General features: G+C 46.9%; 1 protein-coding gene across 1 annotated transcript; it reads left to right on the forward strand.

Annotated features, from left to right (window-relative positions):
• Positions 1 to 2,304: 2,304 nt before the first annotated feature.
• On the forward strand, positions 2,305 to 10,317 carry SLC30A1 (solute carrier family 30 member 1). Its single transcript, XM_066595033.1, has 2 exons — positions 2,305 to 3,131; positions 6,235 to 10,317. The coding sequence occupies exons 1-2, from the start codon at positions 2,537 to 2,539 to the stop codon at positions 7,116 to 7,118; spliced, it is 1,479 nt and encodes a 492-aa protein (XP_066451130.1). The 5' UTR covers positions 2,305 to 2,536; the 3' UTR covers positions 7,119 to 10,317.
• The last annotated feature ends 5,593 nt before the right edge of the window (positions 10,318 to 15,910 follow it).

Raw genomic sequence — 15,910 nt, forward strand, 5'->3', positions numbered from 1 at the left:
CAGGACTGTAACAAGGGGGCGCACTAATACTATGTATAGATATATCAGGAGTCAGTACAGAGAAGTCTTCTGTCATCTATTATACCAAGGTCTGTCACAAGGGAGCGCTCTACTAACTATGTATAGATATATCAGGGGGTCAGTACAGAGATCTCTCCCATTATCTATTATACCCAGGACTGTAACAAGGGGGCGCTCTAATAACTATGTATAGCTATATCAGGGGTCAGTACAGAGATCTCTCCCATCATTTATTATACCCAAAACTATAACAAGGGGGCACTTTAATAACTATGTATAGATATATCAGGGGTTAGTACAGAGATCTCTCCCATCATCTATTATACCCAGGACTGTAACAAGGGGCGCTCTAATAACTAGGTATAGATATATCAGGGGTCAGTACAGAGATCTCTACCATCATCTATTATACCCAGGATTGTAACAAGGGGGCACTCTAATAACTATGTATAGATAAATCAGGGTCAGTACAGAGATCTCTCCCATCATCTATTATACCCAGGACTGTAACAAGGGGGCGCTCTAATAACTATGTATAGATATATCAGGGGTCAGTACAGAGATCTCTCCCATCCTCTATTATATGTAGGGCTGTAACAAGGGGGCGCTCTAATAACTATGTATAGATATATCAGGGGTCAGTACAGAGATCTCTCCCATCCTCTATTATATGTAGGACTGTAACAAGGGGGCGCTCTAATAACTATGTATAGATATATCAGGGGTCAGTACAGAGATCTCTCCCATCATCTATTATACCCAGGACTGTAACAAGGGGGCGCTCTAATAACTATGTATAGATATATCAGGGGTCAGTACAGAGATCTCTCCCATCCGCTATTATATGTAGGGCTGTAACAAGGGGGCGCTCTAATAACTATGTATAGATATATCAGGGGTCAGTACAGAGATCTCTCCCATCCTCTATTATATGTAGGGCTGTAACAAGGGGGCGCTCTAATAACTATGTATAGATATATCAGGGGTCAGTACAGAGATCTCTCCCATCCTCTATTATATGTAGGGCTGTAACAAGGGGGCGCTCTAATAACTATGTATAGATATATCAGGGGTCAGTACAGAGATCTCTCCCATCCTCTATTATATGTAGGGCTGTAACAAGGGGGCGCTCTCTACATTTAGAGGATAGAATGTTTCTACATAACATAGAAGGGGGTTCTTTCCTGTAAGAGCAGTGAGACTATGGAACTCTCTCCTGAGGACACGGTGATGGCGATATAATATAAGAGTATAAGGCCGCCTGCAGACGGGCGGGTCGGATCCGGCTGTGAGGATTCTCGCTGCGGGATCCGACCCGAGCGCCTGCAGAGAGCAGCACGTACTCACCCGCGCCTACGGCTGTTTGATGTGTCGGCTTGCCGGGCGGCCGGCGAATGCGCAGACCGGAGCCGGCGGCCGGGCACTGACGTTTCTGTGCGGGGCTTGCAGACAAAATAGAACATGTTGCGGTTTGTTTGCCGCGTGAGATTTCGCGCGGACAAACCGCAGCCGTCTGCCTAGGATTGCGTTTGGCAGCTTCCAAGGGCGGAAATTCCGAGGGGAAATCCCGCCGTGGAATTTCCGCCCGTCTGTAGGCGGCCTAAGAGCTTCTGGACGTCTTTCTTGAGGGTTACAAATTGCATGTTACATCACTGATTACTCAGGAGGATCGGGGATCCGGGGATTATTCCGATACCAGATTGGAGTTGGGAAGGTATTTTTTTCCTTAAATATGGAAAATTGTCTTGGTGCTGCAAGACTAATTTTTTTATGTAATGCCTAATCTTGGGGCGAGTTTTTTTAAGGTCCGAAACCTGTTTAGGCTGGGGCTACACGGGGACTCTGCGATCATTATTCGGAGTGTGACGCTGCGACCTTGGACTCACATTGAGGTGCACGGGGTCGTTATGCGATTTGGTTGGATTTTCTCCGACCTATAGTCACGGCAAACTGTGACCCCACTAACCTTGATTTTACAGTGAGAGCCACACAGCAATCTGTGGTCACAGGACCCCTGTGGAGGCCAGAAGGTGCCCCTCATGCACGAGGGTTGCCCATAGCAGCCAATCAGAGCACTGCTCTCACGCTCTAACCTGCCTGACAAGCATGAGCGCGGGAATGTGATTGGTCGCTCGGTGGCTGCGGGGCGCCGGCTGTGCACTCAGTACTGGTCTCTATAGTAACCGCCCCTCAGCCAGTGTCATGGCGGCTGTCGCTATGTACCACAGCGTGTCCCGGCCTCAGCCAATTGCAGGCCGGCGTGCCGCGGGGCGTGGCCTCGTCATCTCTGCTCCGTGTGGAAAGACGGTTTCGGGTGCAAAAGTTTGTATTATTCGCCGCTCCGGACGTCAGAGATGCCCAGAGAGGGAGAAGCCGCCGCCGCCGCTGCTGCAGCTGCCGGGCCCCGGTCACCGCTCTGCTCCCCGGCTGTCGTCCTCCCGCTGCAGCCGCCGCCGCCGGGCCCCGTCCTCTCGCCGACCTTTGGACCGTGTCCTCGGCTCTGCTAGCAGACAAGATGTGGGAGTCTAACCGAGTGCGGCTGCTCTGCATGCTGGGCCTCACCTTCGTCTTCTTCGTGGCCGAGGTGGTAGTCAGCCGGGTGACCGGCTCCCTGGCGATGCTCTCCGACTCCTTCCACATGCTGTCCGATGTCATCGCGCTGGTGGTCGGACTCATCGCCGTGCGATTCGCTCAGAAGACGCGCTCGACCGACAAGAACACGTTCGGCTGGATCCGGGCGGGGGTGATGGGCGCCCTGGTGAACGCCATCTTCCTCACCGCCCTGTGCTTCACCATCATCCTGGAGGCCGTGGAGCGCTTCACCGAGCCCCGCGCCATCGAGCAGCCGCTGGTCGTCATCGGGGTCGGCGTCGGCGGGCTGCTCATCAACCTTATCGGGCTGTGCATGTTCCGGGACAGCGCCGGGGCCGCTCACGGCCACTCTCACGGCGGCGGCTCCGCACACTCCCACGGGCCCAAGAAGAACCACCGCGGCCGGGAGAGGGCAGCGGGAGACGGAGCGGCGCTGGACCGCGAGGAGACCAACAACCTGGTGGAGAACTGTGCCGGTGGCGGCGGACCCGCGGTGGAGGTGGTGCCTGGGAAACACGGTGAGCAGAGGGTGACGTCACGGGGAGCGTGAGGTCATGCTGGTGGGCTTTATGCCAGGTATCTCTGATGGTCAATGTGTGGTGCTACGGGGCGGGCCGAAGGGCTTGCGTATAGCGGGGGGCGCCACAGGGGTGGGCCGAATGGCATGTGTGCTGTGTGTGGTGCCATGGGGGCTAGCCGGGTTCAGCGGGTGAAGCCACGGGGACGAGCTGAATGGCATGTATATAGCTGGTGGCGCCATGGGGGATGAGCCGGGTGTAGATTGTGGATAAATCTCATATCTCCCTAACACATACTGCGCTTCATACGACCCGCGCTGTCGGCCATACTTCATATATGTACGATGTGATGTCATAGAGCGCTATATGTGATCAGCGGTTTCGGCGGAGGTGGCACTAGAGCCCGTGTGGCTCCTTTGAAACCCTTTAGGAATTCCTGGGATTGCTGCAGTGATCACTGATGAAAAGGATCTGATTGTGTTTGTCTATAATTGTCACTTAGATACAATGTAACTAATAACACAGCTATATTGCTCATCTTCCACAGTGCATTAAGGAGAAGTATGTGAACCCTTGAGTTGAATAACCTGTCAATCCCCTTTTTGCAGCAATCTTCTCCACCAAATGTTTCCTGTAGCTACAAATAAGTATTTCACAATGTGAGGAGGAATTATTGCCTCTCCCTGCAAATGGGTTTTAGTTCATCAATATTTCTGGGATGCTTTGCATGCATAGCTGCCTTCAGACAAAGCCACAGCATCTTCATAGCGTAAAGGTCAAAACTCCTAACTTGGCCGTTTCGAAACACAATTCCTGCTTTTCAACTATTCTTTAGGCCGCCTGCAGACGGGCGGGTCGGATCCGGCGGCTGATCATGACGAGCAACACTAGTTGTGGTCTCACAAGGTGGTTTATACGCTATGGGTATTCCTGGCAGTGCCCATGCTATAAAGGTAAAATAACATATCACTATACCCCCTGCTGTGTGAGATATACCCCTGCTGCCGCATATAATGGTCTGACAGGCTGTAGGTGTATTATGGCGCTATTCGCACTGCGTTTCAGGTACATGGAAAGTGAATTAGCTTGTTTTCTCTTGCTGTCTGGGTAATTACTAAGATGCCGGAAACCGTTTAGAGAACTTTTTTTTTTCATGGCAGTGTTGGAGCGCCGGCGGCTTCCCTGCCAAGGATGTTCCATTTAATTAATTGGTCACAGTCTGACTCGTGGATTGTAACTCTCTTGGCATTTAGTGGCGAATTGCACGGCTAGTTACACGAGGAATGCTGAGGCCCGGAAATATCATGGCACACCCAGTGAGGTACTTAGGGAAACCCATTTGGGGGTTGCTTAACGTTGACTTTGGCGCACTAGGTCGCTTGCCTTCAGTATAGGCCTTGTAACTTCTCTATGGGTTTCACACTGAAATCCGCAGTTTGTTTTTGCATTTTATTCAATGCAATGGCCATACGGAACATACTCTGAAATCTGAATTGCAAAACGACAGACATGTCGGTTGTTGACGTGATTTCCGTGTTGAGCAGCTGCGCACAAATTTATCCCACTGACTGCAATTAAAGCCTTGTGTGGCTCTGCATGCAAACCTGTGTCAGAACTCTGAGGCACCCATAGATAAGATAACACAGGATCCACCATTCACAGTAGGTGATATCACAGCTCACCTCCTCCACTCCCTGTACAGGTCACAGAGCATGTTTAGAACACTCTCCCATAGCAGTCAATGGGTACCCTCTTGTCCATTGTGTGAATGACTCATGAGGCTGCTTTGAGTTGCCTTTATTGTGTTACTCCTCCTGGAACTGTCTGAATAAATTAGAACTCACTGTTACTTGTCAGTATTTAAAGCTGAAAAAAGATACATGTCCATCCAGTTCAGCCTATTACCCTCCCCCCAGCCCAGTGTTGATCCAGAGGAAGGTGAAAAAAGAACTCTGAGATAGAGGCCAATTGTACTAATTTTAGCGATCAGATACAGTCTGATACTATCAGCACTGATTGGCCAGTGTTCTGGGACATCCCCAACTGCTAGCACCCTATTGTCAATTTATGCATGCATTTCCCGGAGGCATAACGAGAGGAACAGCACAACGCAGTGTGTTAAGACAAAAAAAGCCCAACAATAGTTGTTTTGGCAAGAGTACAAGTAGTTATTAAAATAGACATCCGCTTTGATCTGGTCGGATGTTAAGTCGCAGATCTGGCACAAAATGCATGCAGTAAACTGCCGGGCAGCTGAGTGGAAACCGGACCAAGCCCATTCTAGTCAGTGGGAGCTGTCTGGTTCTGTTCAGTCAGGGGATTCCCTGTTCCCCGAGCGCAGGTGTGGGACCACCCTAAGGATGCGTTATCTGTTCTAAAATAAAACGTTTTTTTTCCCCATTGATTTTCAAAAAAACTGAGTGCTTTCCGATTGCTTCAGTGTTTTTTGACGGGAACAAAAACGCAGCAGGTGGTTTAACTTTCCGCCTTGCTACTCCGTTCGGGAAAGAGGAATTCCTGCAGCCACATGGCTCTGTCTCGGGACAGCACTGAACAGCGCCGGGCGGCCACCATTGACTACAATTGAGTCTGTTTGCTTTCCACTCAGCTGCCCGGCTTTTGGATAGAAGAAAAAGCGCTGAATGCAATTTTTTTCTCTACCGGTATTTTGAGCCGTATCTGCGACGGAACCTTCGACAGAAGTTCCAACGCAGATGTGAAACCGGCCTCAACTTGTATTCTTCCAATTTAACACTATGGGGAGTGTAATAAGGAATATTGCGTCAGGTTTATTAGGAAACGCAAACTTCTTTTGACTGTGTGCTAGACAACTAAATCTGCGTCGGAGACAAGCCGATGCAGATTGGATTCTGACATAAATTATAGTTTTTTTTTAAACTAAGCCTTGCCCACTGTTTAAAAATGGCGTGGAAAAGGTCAGAAAGTTTTATGCAAGCATGGCCTGAACAAAACTTGTGCATTTTTACCTGCCAGAATATTGGCACAAAGACATTTTGGTAAATTATCCCTTTTTGTATTTTAAGAATGTTCTAGATTGCTGGATTTGATATTTAGATCTCTAACCAATTTCTTCTCTTCTCAGATGCTTTGGCGGATAACATGTCAGAACAGAGATTGAATGGCGGCATTGTACAAAATCACATGGCAGAACTCCATGAAGATGGCACTGAGCTGAACATGCGTGGGGTGTTTCTCCATGTTCTCGGCGATGCTTTAGGCTCTGTCATTGTGGTGGTGAACGCTTTGGTCTTTTACTTTGTTTTCAACCCTTGTCCACTTAGTGAAAAGTGCATCAACCCTTGTGTTCACGACCACTGCGACGAGCATCCCGAAGTCAATCATACCGCACTTACCCTCAATAGCAGTGCAGAAGAACTGCAGATCCAGATTGCTGGCCCTTGCTGGGTGTTGTACCTTGATCCTTCATTGTGTGTGATCATGGTGTGTATATTGCTGTATACAACCTACCCGCTTCTCAAAGAATCTGCTCTTATCCTGCTGCAAACAGTCCCTAAGCAGATTGACATCTCCTCCTTGAAACAAAAGCTTAGAAACCTTGAAGGGGTCGAGGCTGTCCACGAATTACATGTGTGGCAGCTGGCCGAAAGCCGCATCATTGCCACAGCTCACATAAAATGCCAAGATCCCGCTGCTTATATGGATGTCGCAAAGCGTATTAAAGACTTCTTCCATGATGAGGGAATCCATGCCACCACTATTCAACCGGAGTTTTCCAGTGTTGAATCTGGATCTAGAATTTCCCTCTGTGAACTTTCCTGCAGAACTCAATGCGCCCCCAAACAGTGCTGCGGGAACTCGGAGAAGAGCGTCACCGCAAGGAAAACCAGTTGCGGGGCGACAACCTTAGGAATGATTAGTGAATCTCCTGAGCATAACGCAAAAAGAACTAATGCTTCCGAGAAGCCTGTCGATGAACTCCAGATAGACATGGACTCTGCTGTCTGAGCTGGAGGACTCTTGAGCGTAACTGGGAAAGATACAAAAGGGAAGCTGGTTCCCAACTCGCTGTTTGGCAATGTCGGTGATTACGACTAGACTAGATCCGGGGTGGTTTACGTTCAGAATTCCACTTGTCACAACGGAAAAATGTTGCCTATTGTTTATGTAGTGTGTTTTTTTTTTTTTTTTGAATGTTACAGGTTTTATTTTACTGCTTCTCATAGCTCTGCAGATCGCTGGAGGACTGAGACCGTTTTGTGTGAACTTTTTGTTTCTTTTAGTTCTTTTGTCTATTTACCAAGTTTCTTTTTGCTATTTAAGAAAACCACCTTCAGATGTTGGCGGCAGTATCGACACTCAGCCAGAGATGCTTGAAGTTGTGTGTGAAGTATAGCTCCGTTTTTGGGCACTTTACATCTATCTCGTAGGTTGCACATTCTCTGCTGTATGTATTGTGAACTAATCTTTGCTTCTAGCCTGTATACACTTAGAATAATGATGCTTGCAGTCCATAAAGTCTTTGCTGAGAAACCCAGCCAGAAGAGCTTCACCCGTGATACTCTATGGCCTTCTATGGGCCTCCGTGTTTACATGAGCCACTCCACGGTAGTCTGATATAGGTATACTGTTAAGTTCCGTCTTCAAGCATGGATGAGACCAGAGCATGTTGTCTGTAGAATCTGAACCAGCAGGGACTGCTGGGAAATGTGAAGGTAGAGGATTCTGAATACCAGGTTCCTGCTAAGAATGGGATATAGCTCTGACCGTTATTACATTTACTGTATGGTCCTTTTTTTAAGATGTGACGTAAAGATCAAAATCGGTCACATTATGCATCCATATTTGGGGCCTCTTCACATGTGTCTGTACTGTCCACAGGCAGCATACTGCTCCATAATTGTGTATGAGGCTTTTAAAAGGAATTTGTCACCATAAAAATACAGCCCCTTCTGTAGGCATCATGTTATAGAGCTGATTGACATACGGAATAACTTCTGTCTGTGCCCGGAGCTTAGCGATCCAGTGGGCGGAGCCATCAGTGACTGGTTATCTGTATATGACTGTACATACAGAGAAGTCTGGCAATCACTGATGGCTCCGCCCACTGGACCTCTAAGCTTGGAGCACAGGTATAAATAAAACACAAGTTATAGTTTTGTTGCAAAAGATTCCGTATCTATCAGTCTCCTCTAGAACATGGTCCCTGTTGCCTTCCAGGCGGCTTATTCACATGGGTGGAAAAAATGCTGCATGTTGTGTTCAATGCCGTGTTCACAGATGAGAGTAGGGCATGCGGGAACATGATCTGCTCGTACACAGCCATGTGAATGTAGCCATAGATGAAATTCTGATGTAAAGTGATCAAAATTGGAGGCAAACTCTAAATCCCAACCGACTCTGTTGCTCTGGCTGTGGTCATATTAAGGCTGGGCTGCACTGCTGCTCCTTGTGATGCTACTGATTGACTTCCAAGTAACAGCTGCATGCGCCGCTCAGTGGATTCATTTGGACTGCAGCACGATGGTTAAAAGCAGTCGGTAATGCTAGGTAGTCAGAGTGCAGCCCAGACTTAAAGGGAACCTCTCCTGATGTCATTCTAGGGGGAAGGTACTGAAACAGCATCTCTCCTATTCCTCTTCCATGACTACATTAACATCTGGGTGGTTCCATTCCTTTTGGCAGTGGAGTGTCTTTACACTCTGGCACTGTCCAGTCAGTAATGACCATGTCAAATTGTGTTTGGACACATTCTATTGACAATGGGATGGTAACGCCCGGTTGGCGATTTTTGGGCATGATATGGGGCATGCGACAATATGGCTGTGTAGCCCTGTGACTTCGCTCATTGGAGTTAGTGGGGTTGTGCTGCATCTTGTAAGTTGCCTCGACCTGCAGCTTTTTTTTTTCTTTGCCATGCGTGAGGCGATTTTTGAGTTGTATCGCTACCCCATTGTCTCCAATGAGTGAGGTCACAGGGCTACACGGTGATCTAATGTCCAAGCATTGCCATAGCTTTATTCTTCTTGTTTTCTGGCAGAGTAATGGGAATGGCACAGTTCAGAGCTCTAAGGGTGAAACCACACACACCTAAATCACGCCAAACTTAAAAAAACTAAATAAATAAAATCGTGCATCCCACGGTCACTGTGGGTTTGGTCTGTACGCAGCAGTGGGACTTGTGTCCTTCCTTTAAGACAAAATGCATGGAGAATACAAATATCTACTAAAATAGAGGCGTTAGAAGAGCTGACAAATCCCCAACAGCTAATAAAGCACTTTTTCTCCTTGTGATGTTTTCTAGCCGCACAGAAGCATCGATGGCTTCTCTTGTATTCTCCGCCACACAATGCACTTCGACTGCTAGAAAACTATAGAGACGTCTCCCATCTGTATTTATGCAAAAATACCGCTCAAGTTAACTTGCACTTCTAGTTTTTATGTGGTCCATAACCTGTATTTGACACGCCAGTGCTGGCTCTGTAAAGATCACGCGTGAGCCGTGTTCTCACTTCCACGCGGTTCCTACACTCTTAGACCAAATGTGAACTTGGGGGATTAATTCATGTAACGCCAAAGCAAATGTAAAGGGGAGCTGCCAGCTACACTCCTCGGGGGCAGCTAACTTGTGCTTGCACTGATGTGCCAGTGGTGCCTCAAAATGTGCCAGCCGGTGGATGACCGTGCTGTTCAATCATAGAATCCAGCACATTGGTGTCGCCCACCTGGCACAACTGTGGACTGGCTGGGATGATACCACAATATGGCTGTCGCCAGCGGGTGCCGGCTCCGCTTTGAGACAACCTTTCATGAATGTAATAACCACGTGCTGTTGGGATATTTGTGGATTGAATGGAAACCTCTTCAGTAGTGTTTATATTTGTAAAGAAATGTCTTTTTACAGTCCTTTTGGACATCTCATTTTATAAATGACTTGAATGGAACAAGATTCTTCTTGGTATTTGGCTTGGGCGAGCGTACCGGGAGCTGTTTGGGAATGTTGTCTTGGCTGTTTTGTGTTTGCCTGTTATCTTGTACAGCATATTTCTGTAATATGTTACATGTAGCAGCAACCTCTTTACTGTTTCACTTGCCTACAGACTGTTTGGTGCTTTTATTAAATTCGTACAGGTCTCCGTAGCCATTAAAGCCCATGACACTTTGTACTTTCAGTTTTTCAGGACCAATTAAATATGGAGAGCTTGTACTGACGTGTTTGCTTTGCTTCGCTCTAGTGCGTTCTCAACATGCACATTTCTCTTGGTGATGCAACTTGAAGGGTGTGTTCCAGGAATTTGCTCTAAAGTCAATAAAAATGAACCAAAATGATCAGTGTTTGGCTGAAATTTAACAGTGGTCATTTTAGTCGACTGATGCCAGACTCCTCGCCTGCCAGCACGTCAGCCATGTTTACAGCAGTTGTCTTGAGTTTTGTTTTTAAAAAGGCAAGGACCCTCAGCAGTTAATGTTTTTGCGCTCCACAACAGCCGCTGTGATCATGGGAAGTTTTCGCAGCCATGTCTTCACACTCCTCGTTAAGTTCACTGCTGCAACTAGTCACTGGCTATAGAGCGTTCCCAAAAAGACACTTTGTCCGTCACCTGCTGTCTGTGATGCACATATGGGTAGTCTGGACAACTGTAACCCCCAATAATGCCCCATTTATACAGGACGGCCGTTGTGGAAATGACTGTACGAGCGCTGATGTCACCGCTAGGTTGGTAGCACTTGTGCAGAGCATTTAGACAAGCAGATCACCATTGGCTTTTCGTTCACAGCGGGAAGAGTGTACACTCAGCGAAAAGTTGGTGACAATTTTCATGCTAGTTGAAAGTGAGCATCCAGCAAACTGTAAACAAAGAGTGCAAGATGGCTCTGCATTTAGATGGAACAATTATTGCGCAAATTCCTTAGAGCGAATTTTCCGCTATTATTGTCCCCTTAAGGTCAAAAATATGTATGGCGGCATCAGTGTAACTGATCCTGACCAGTCATAAGGTTAGGCCATTAATATTGAAGTCCTAGAAAATCCTCTTTAGGCCGCTTTCACATAGGCAACAAAATTGCACGATTTTCTTGCGATGAGACAGTGGTACAAATTGCATGTATTGTGCAGCCCGAGCTTTCCAATGGATTCCTTCACATAAGCGATTGTTTTGTAGGCTGCTACATTGCGAGAGAAAATCGCGTCATGCTAAATAGTGCTGCAACTTACTATGTTTTGTAGCCCGTGTTTCCTGATGAAGCCCTCCTTTGTGTTGCATCGCACGGAAATGCAGTTTCGGGTGGTGCGATGCAACTTTAACAGCAGGACATTCTACTCTTTCCCCTAAAATAACCCCTAGCTACATTAAGAAAAACAAAACCATACATGACTTAAAAGGCGCTGTCCGTTCCCCAGGACTTCTCTGCAGGTCTCCAGCACTTGTCTGAACTCTTCAGCCAGTGCTTCCTGGTCAAGGGTTTCAAAAAACACCACTTCCAGGAAGCGCTGGCTGTCAGCTGAGCCGCGGCACTCAAGAACCAATCGCCGCCATCGTATTGAATGGCCATCGAGCGGTGCACTAATTAGCTGAGCCTCAGCGCTCGAAAAACCAATCGGCACTTCCTAGAGGCGAGGTTTTTGAAGTGTGGACCACATTGATTAGAATGGGTCTGCCAGCTTTCCACTCAGCTGCCCAGATTTCGGATGGAAGAAACAGCGCAGCGCTTTTTATTCTGGTGCCTTTAAGCCGTATCCACAACCGAACCTCCTGGAGGTTCCAGCGCAGATGTCAAGCCACCTAGATTTTAATCTGTGTATGTTCCTGCTGCATCCCATACGCATGTCGTGTTTTTCACTTCAAGGTGTTGTTTTTTTTGTTTTTTTTTTTGCAGACGGTTATACTTCAAGCAAACGGATGACGCAGAAGTGTGATTTCTGTGACAGTTTGCTATAAATCTGTTGTCGTGGGGCTTCTGCCTGTCTGCAGTGTAGCTCTGCAATGAACATGGAGAGGTGTCATAACTGAAATGTAGGTTAGTTATGGAGGGCCGCTGGTTGTAACATCCCATAGTAATGTATGTATTTGCATCAGATGACATGCCAAGTGCCACCATTTATAGCGCTTCGTAGAGCAGAATGGTGCTTGTGACGGCTCTCCGTACTTTGCTGCAGACCTTGTATGGTCTCTAGCAGTAGAACACTGGCACTATGTATTAATGGAGTCCAATAAAGAGCATTTCCAGATGGTCCGTATGGCATGTGCTACATATCTGATAGAGCATACGTAGATTTTTTTTTTTCTTTGTCAGATATATACAGAGGTTTTATTTTCCTGGAACTTTTATTGATTTGCATACAGTCTGTCAGGAAAAGCTGTGAGAGCAACAGCCGCCCGTGGGGAGTTAGGACACTGGATGACAGACTCCTAAGCTCTCGATTGGGGCTCCTAGTCAGCGGGTTTAGAGCTCCATTTTCTTAATGCGTTGCCACAGACATGCATGAAGCCTCTATTTTACCTCCATCTGTATATGTGTGAGCCCTAAGGCCGGCTTTAAATTGTGGAATCTGTGATAGTCACCAGCGCGGACAATAAGCGATATTCTGTGCCTATTTAAAAAAAAAAAAAAATAGAACAGTCATCTGTTCGCTGAAATGAGCAGAAAGCAATTGTGATTTCCGCGAGTGGATTTAAAATCACAGCATGTTCTAATCCGCACGGACACCTTCCATTGAAGTCAATGGAAGCCATCCGACCCGCAGCTTATCTGTAATAGACAATGTGGGAAAAACAAATATTTAACCCAGAAAATTAGTACTGCGCATGACCGACAGCAAGCGGCCGCAGTCATCTGCAATACAGAAAGAGAAGGTACACTGGGTCACGGGCTGGAGTCAGAGCCGGATTCTGTTGTGGGCTCCCGCATGCGGAATCAGACTTGTTCGTGTGCAGCCGGCCTAATTCATACTAATATTATAAATGCGAAAGTAACTCTGTCTGTTACCTTTTCATGGCTAAGCTGCTGAAGCGATTTTGATGACATTTGGAGAGTTCCCCAAGACATGCTGACATGGCATATTGCAATTACATTCCTTTCACTATTTCAACTTTTTATGTTTCAACATACAGCAAGACACAGATAAAAAAACAAAAAAAAAACAAAAACCGCACGGACGAAGTCGCGGCTAACAAGCTAGTATATATACACTATATGGACAAAGTATTTGGACACTGCATGTTTTTCATAAAAGGTGCCTTATTCTTTGTCGCCCTCCTCTTGCTTGTATTGCAGCAGCCGCACGTCGAGGCAGACCTTCCACAAGTTCTCTAAGTCTGGGAAGGAATAGCTCGTTGTGCAAGGCGGCGAGCGCTTCTAAGGTGATTGTATGTGTTTTTTTTCCCCTGCAGCTAGGGCTTAGATTAGGATTTCCTACTGTCAAAAGTTGCATCGTACCGCATGAAAATCGCGTTTTTGTGCAATGCAACAGAGAAGAACGCTCCATAGGGAAATATAGGCTACAAAACCTCACGAGTCGCAGGCATATCGCCGGACCCGCGAGGTTTTAGTGTCGGGTTGTTGCATGCTACAAAACATTGCATGTGTTAAGGAACCCATAGGAAAGCATGGGCTTCACATACATGCGATTTGTAGCAACGCAACTTTGTCGTCGTCTGAAGGAGGCCTTATTCTGGACGTACATTTTTTTTTTAACCATTTAGGAGACGCACAAATTTAACATTACTTACCAACATTTTGAGGAACGCTTTGTTTTCCTATACCGATCAAGGCTCGTAGGTGTCAGAATTATAGATATCCCCACAAATGACCCCATTTTAAAAACTACACCCCCTGTAGTGATGGGGGTCGTGAATATTTTGACCCCACAGTTTTTTTTCAGGAGTTAATGCAATTTAGAGGAGGAAAAACACAATTTCATATTTTTGCAAATATGTCATTGTAAAGACTTTTTTTTCTATAGCGTACATGAAAATTAGGATTTACACCCAAAAATGGATACCCCCATTTGCCCTGTTTAGAAACCTACCAATCATGGCCCTAATCTTATATCTGTATGCACAACCGGGCCCAAATCGAAAGGAGCGCCAGTGGCTTTCAGAACAGAAATTTTGCTTGAAGGTGATTCATGCCCCATTGCCCACTTGTCGAGTCCCTGAGCGGCCGAAGTGATGGAGAACCCCCACAAATGACCCCGTTTTAAAAACTAGACTCCTTAACAAATGTATCTAGGGTGTACTGCGTATTTTAACGCCACAGTTCTTGAATGAATCTGAGCAAAGCAGAAGGAAAAAAATATGATTTTCATTATTTAGCAATTATGCCATTTTAAAAGACGTTTTTTTTTTTTTGTACTGCACCCATATGAATGAAGACTTTCACCCCAAAATGTATCCCCCTGTTTGTCCTGTGCTCATACCATTGTGGCCCTAATCTTATGTCCGTATACTTAACGGGGCCTAAACGGAAAGGAGCATTACATTTCAACTGGTTTTTAACTTTTACGTGATCACCATCATTCGTTGGCTAACAGCGATCACGTGACTAGGGACAGCTCATCGCAGCCCCCGGTCACTGCTCCAGGCTCTCAGCTATCCTTAGTAGCCAAGAGTAAGCCGATTTTAAATTTCCCGGGCCCTCCCTAGCTTCTGCGCTTATGTCCACCATTTTGCTGATGGGCGCATGTGCCGAGGTTAGGGAAAGTTCCGCGGATAAAGATCTCGTCGGGGGACATCCCCGGAGGCCTTTTGTAAGTAATTTCACCTCCCCTCACAGATTGGATCTGTGACAGGGGGTTAAATTGTAACTTTTTTTTTTTTTTACCTTTACGTAATTGCCGTTATCCATTGCATAGTGGTGATCATATTCCAAAGACTACATACCACGCCCCCCCCCCCCCCCCCTTCTGGAAATTTGCAGGCTCTCTATTTTTGGTAGCCAAGAGCGAGGAGATTTTACATTACCCTGGCAATCTGCAGATTTTACGCATGCGCGCGCCATTTTGGCGATGGGCGCGTGTGCAGAAGCCGAGGTAAGGTTCTCGGGTAAATCCGGAAAACCCTAGGTACGTCATTTCATTTCCCCCGTCACGGATCATATCCGCAAGGGCAGATGAGACAAACTTTTTAAACCTTTTATTGACCCTTTCCTTTTACTTTAAAAGATTGCTATTATCCATTGGATAGCAGCAATCATGTGACCGGGAAGCGCATACAGTGGTACACTGGGATATCTCTCTGCTCCCGGCTACACATGCTAGCCGGGAGCAGAGGGATTTTAAATTTCCCGTGGCGCGAGCCTTTCTGCGCACACGCGCTGACATGTGGCACTCGTGCGGAGAGAACGACATCGGGTTCTGTAAGACCAGAACGTCGCAGCTCATCGCGGACAACAGAAGTGAGTATTTTCACCTCCCCTTATGGATAGGAGCTGAATCTTTAACTTTATTTTTTTGCACTTTTCCGTGATCGCCGTTATCCATTGGATAGCAGCGATCACGGTTCCGGGTCCTGGTCAATGCGGTCCCTGATGACATCTCCTGCCAGGAGATTTCAAATCCCCCACGCCGATCTTATCTTCATTTTTCCTTAGGCGCAGGTGCGCAGAAGACAGCTGAAGGTCCTTTTTGGACCAGATCGTCGCAGGACAACGCGAAGGATGTGCGCAAGTAGTTTCAGCTGCCCTCATGGATCCAATTTTTTTTTCTCACTTTTTCTTTACTTTCATGGATCGCGCCGATCGCATGAATGGGGGTCAGATATCCCGACCCCCATGTCAGCTCCAGGTTGTTGGCTACCTCC

The sequence above is a fragment of the Eleutherodactylus coqui genome, chromosome 3 (genome assembly GCF_035609145.1).
Source record: "Eleutherodactylus coqui strain aEleCoq1 chromosome 3, aEleCoq1.hap1, whole genome shotgun sequence".
Taxonomy (NCBI): Eukaryota; Metazoa; Chordata; class Amphibia; order Anura; family Eleutherodactylidae; genus Eleutherodactylus; species Eleutherodactylus coqui.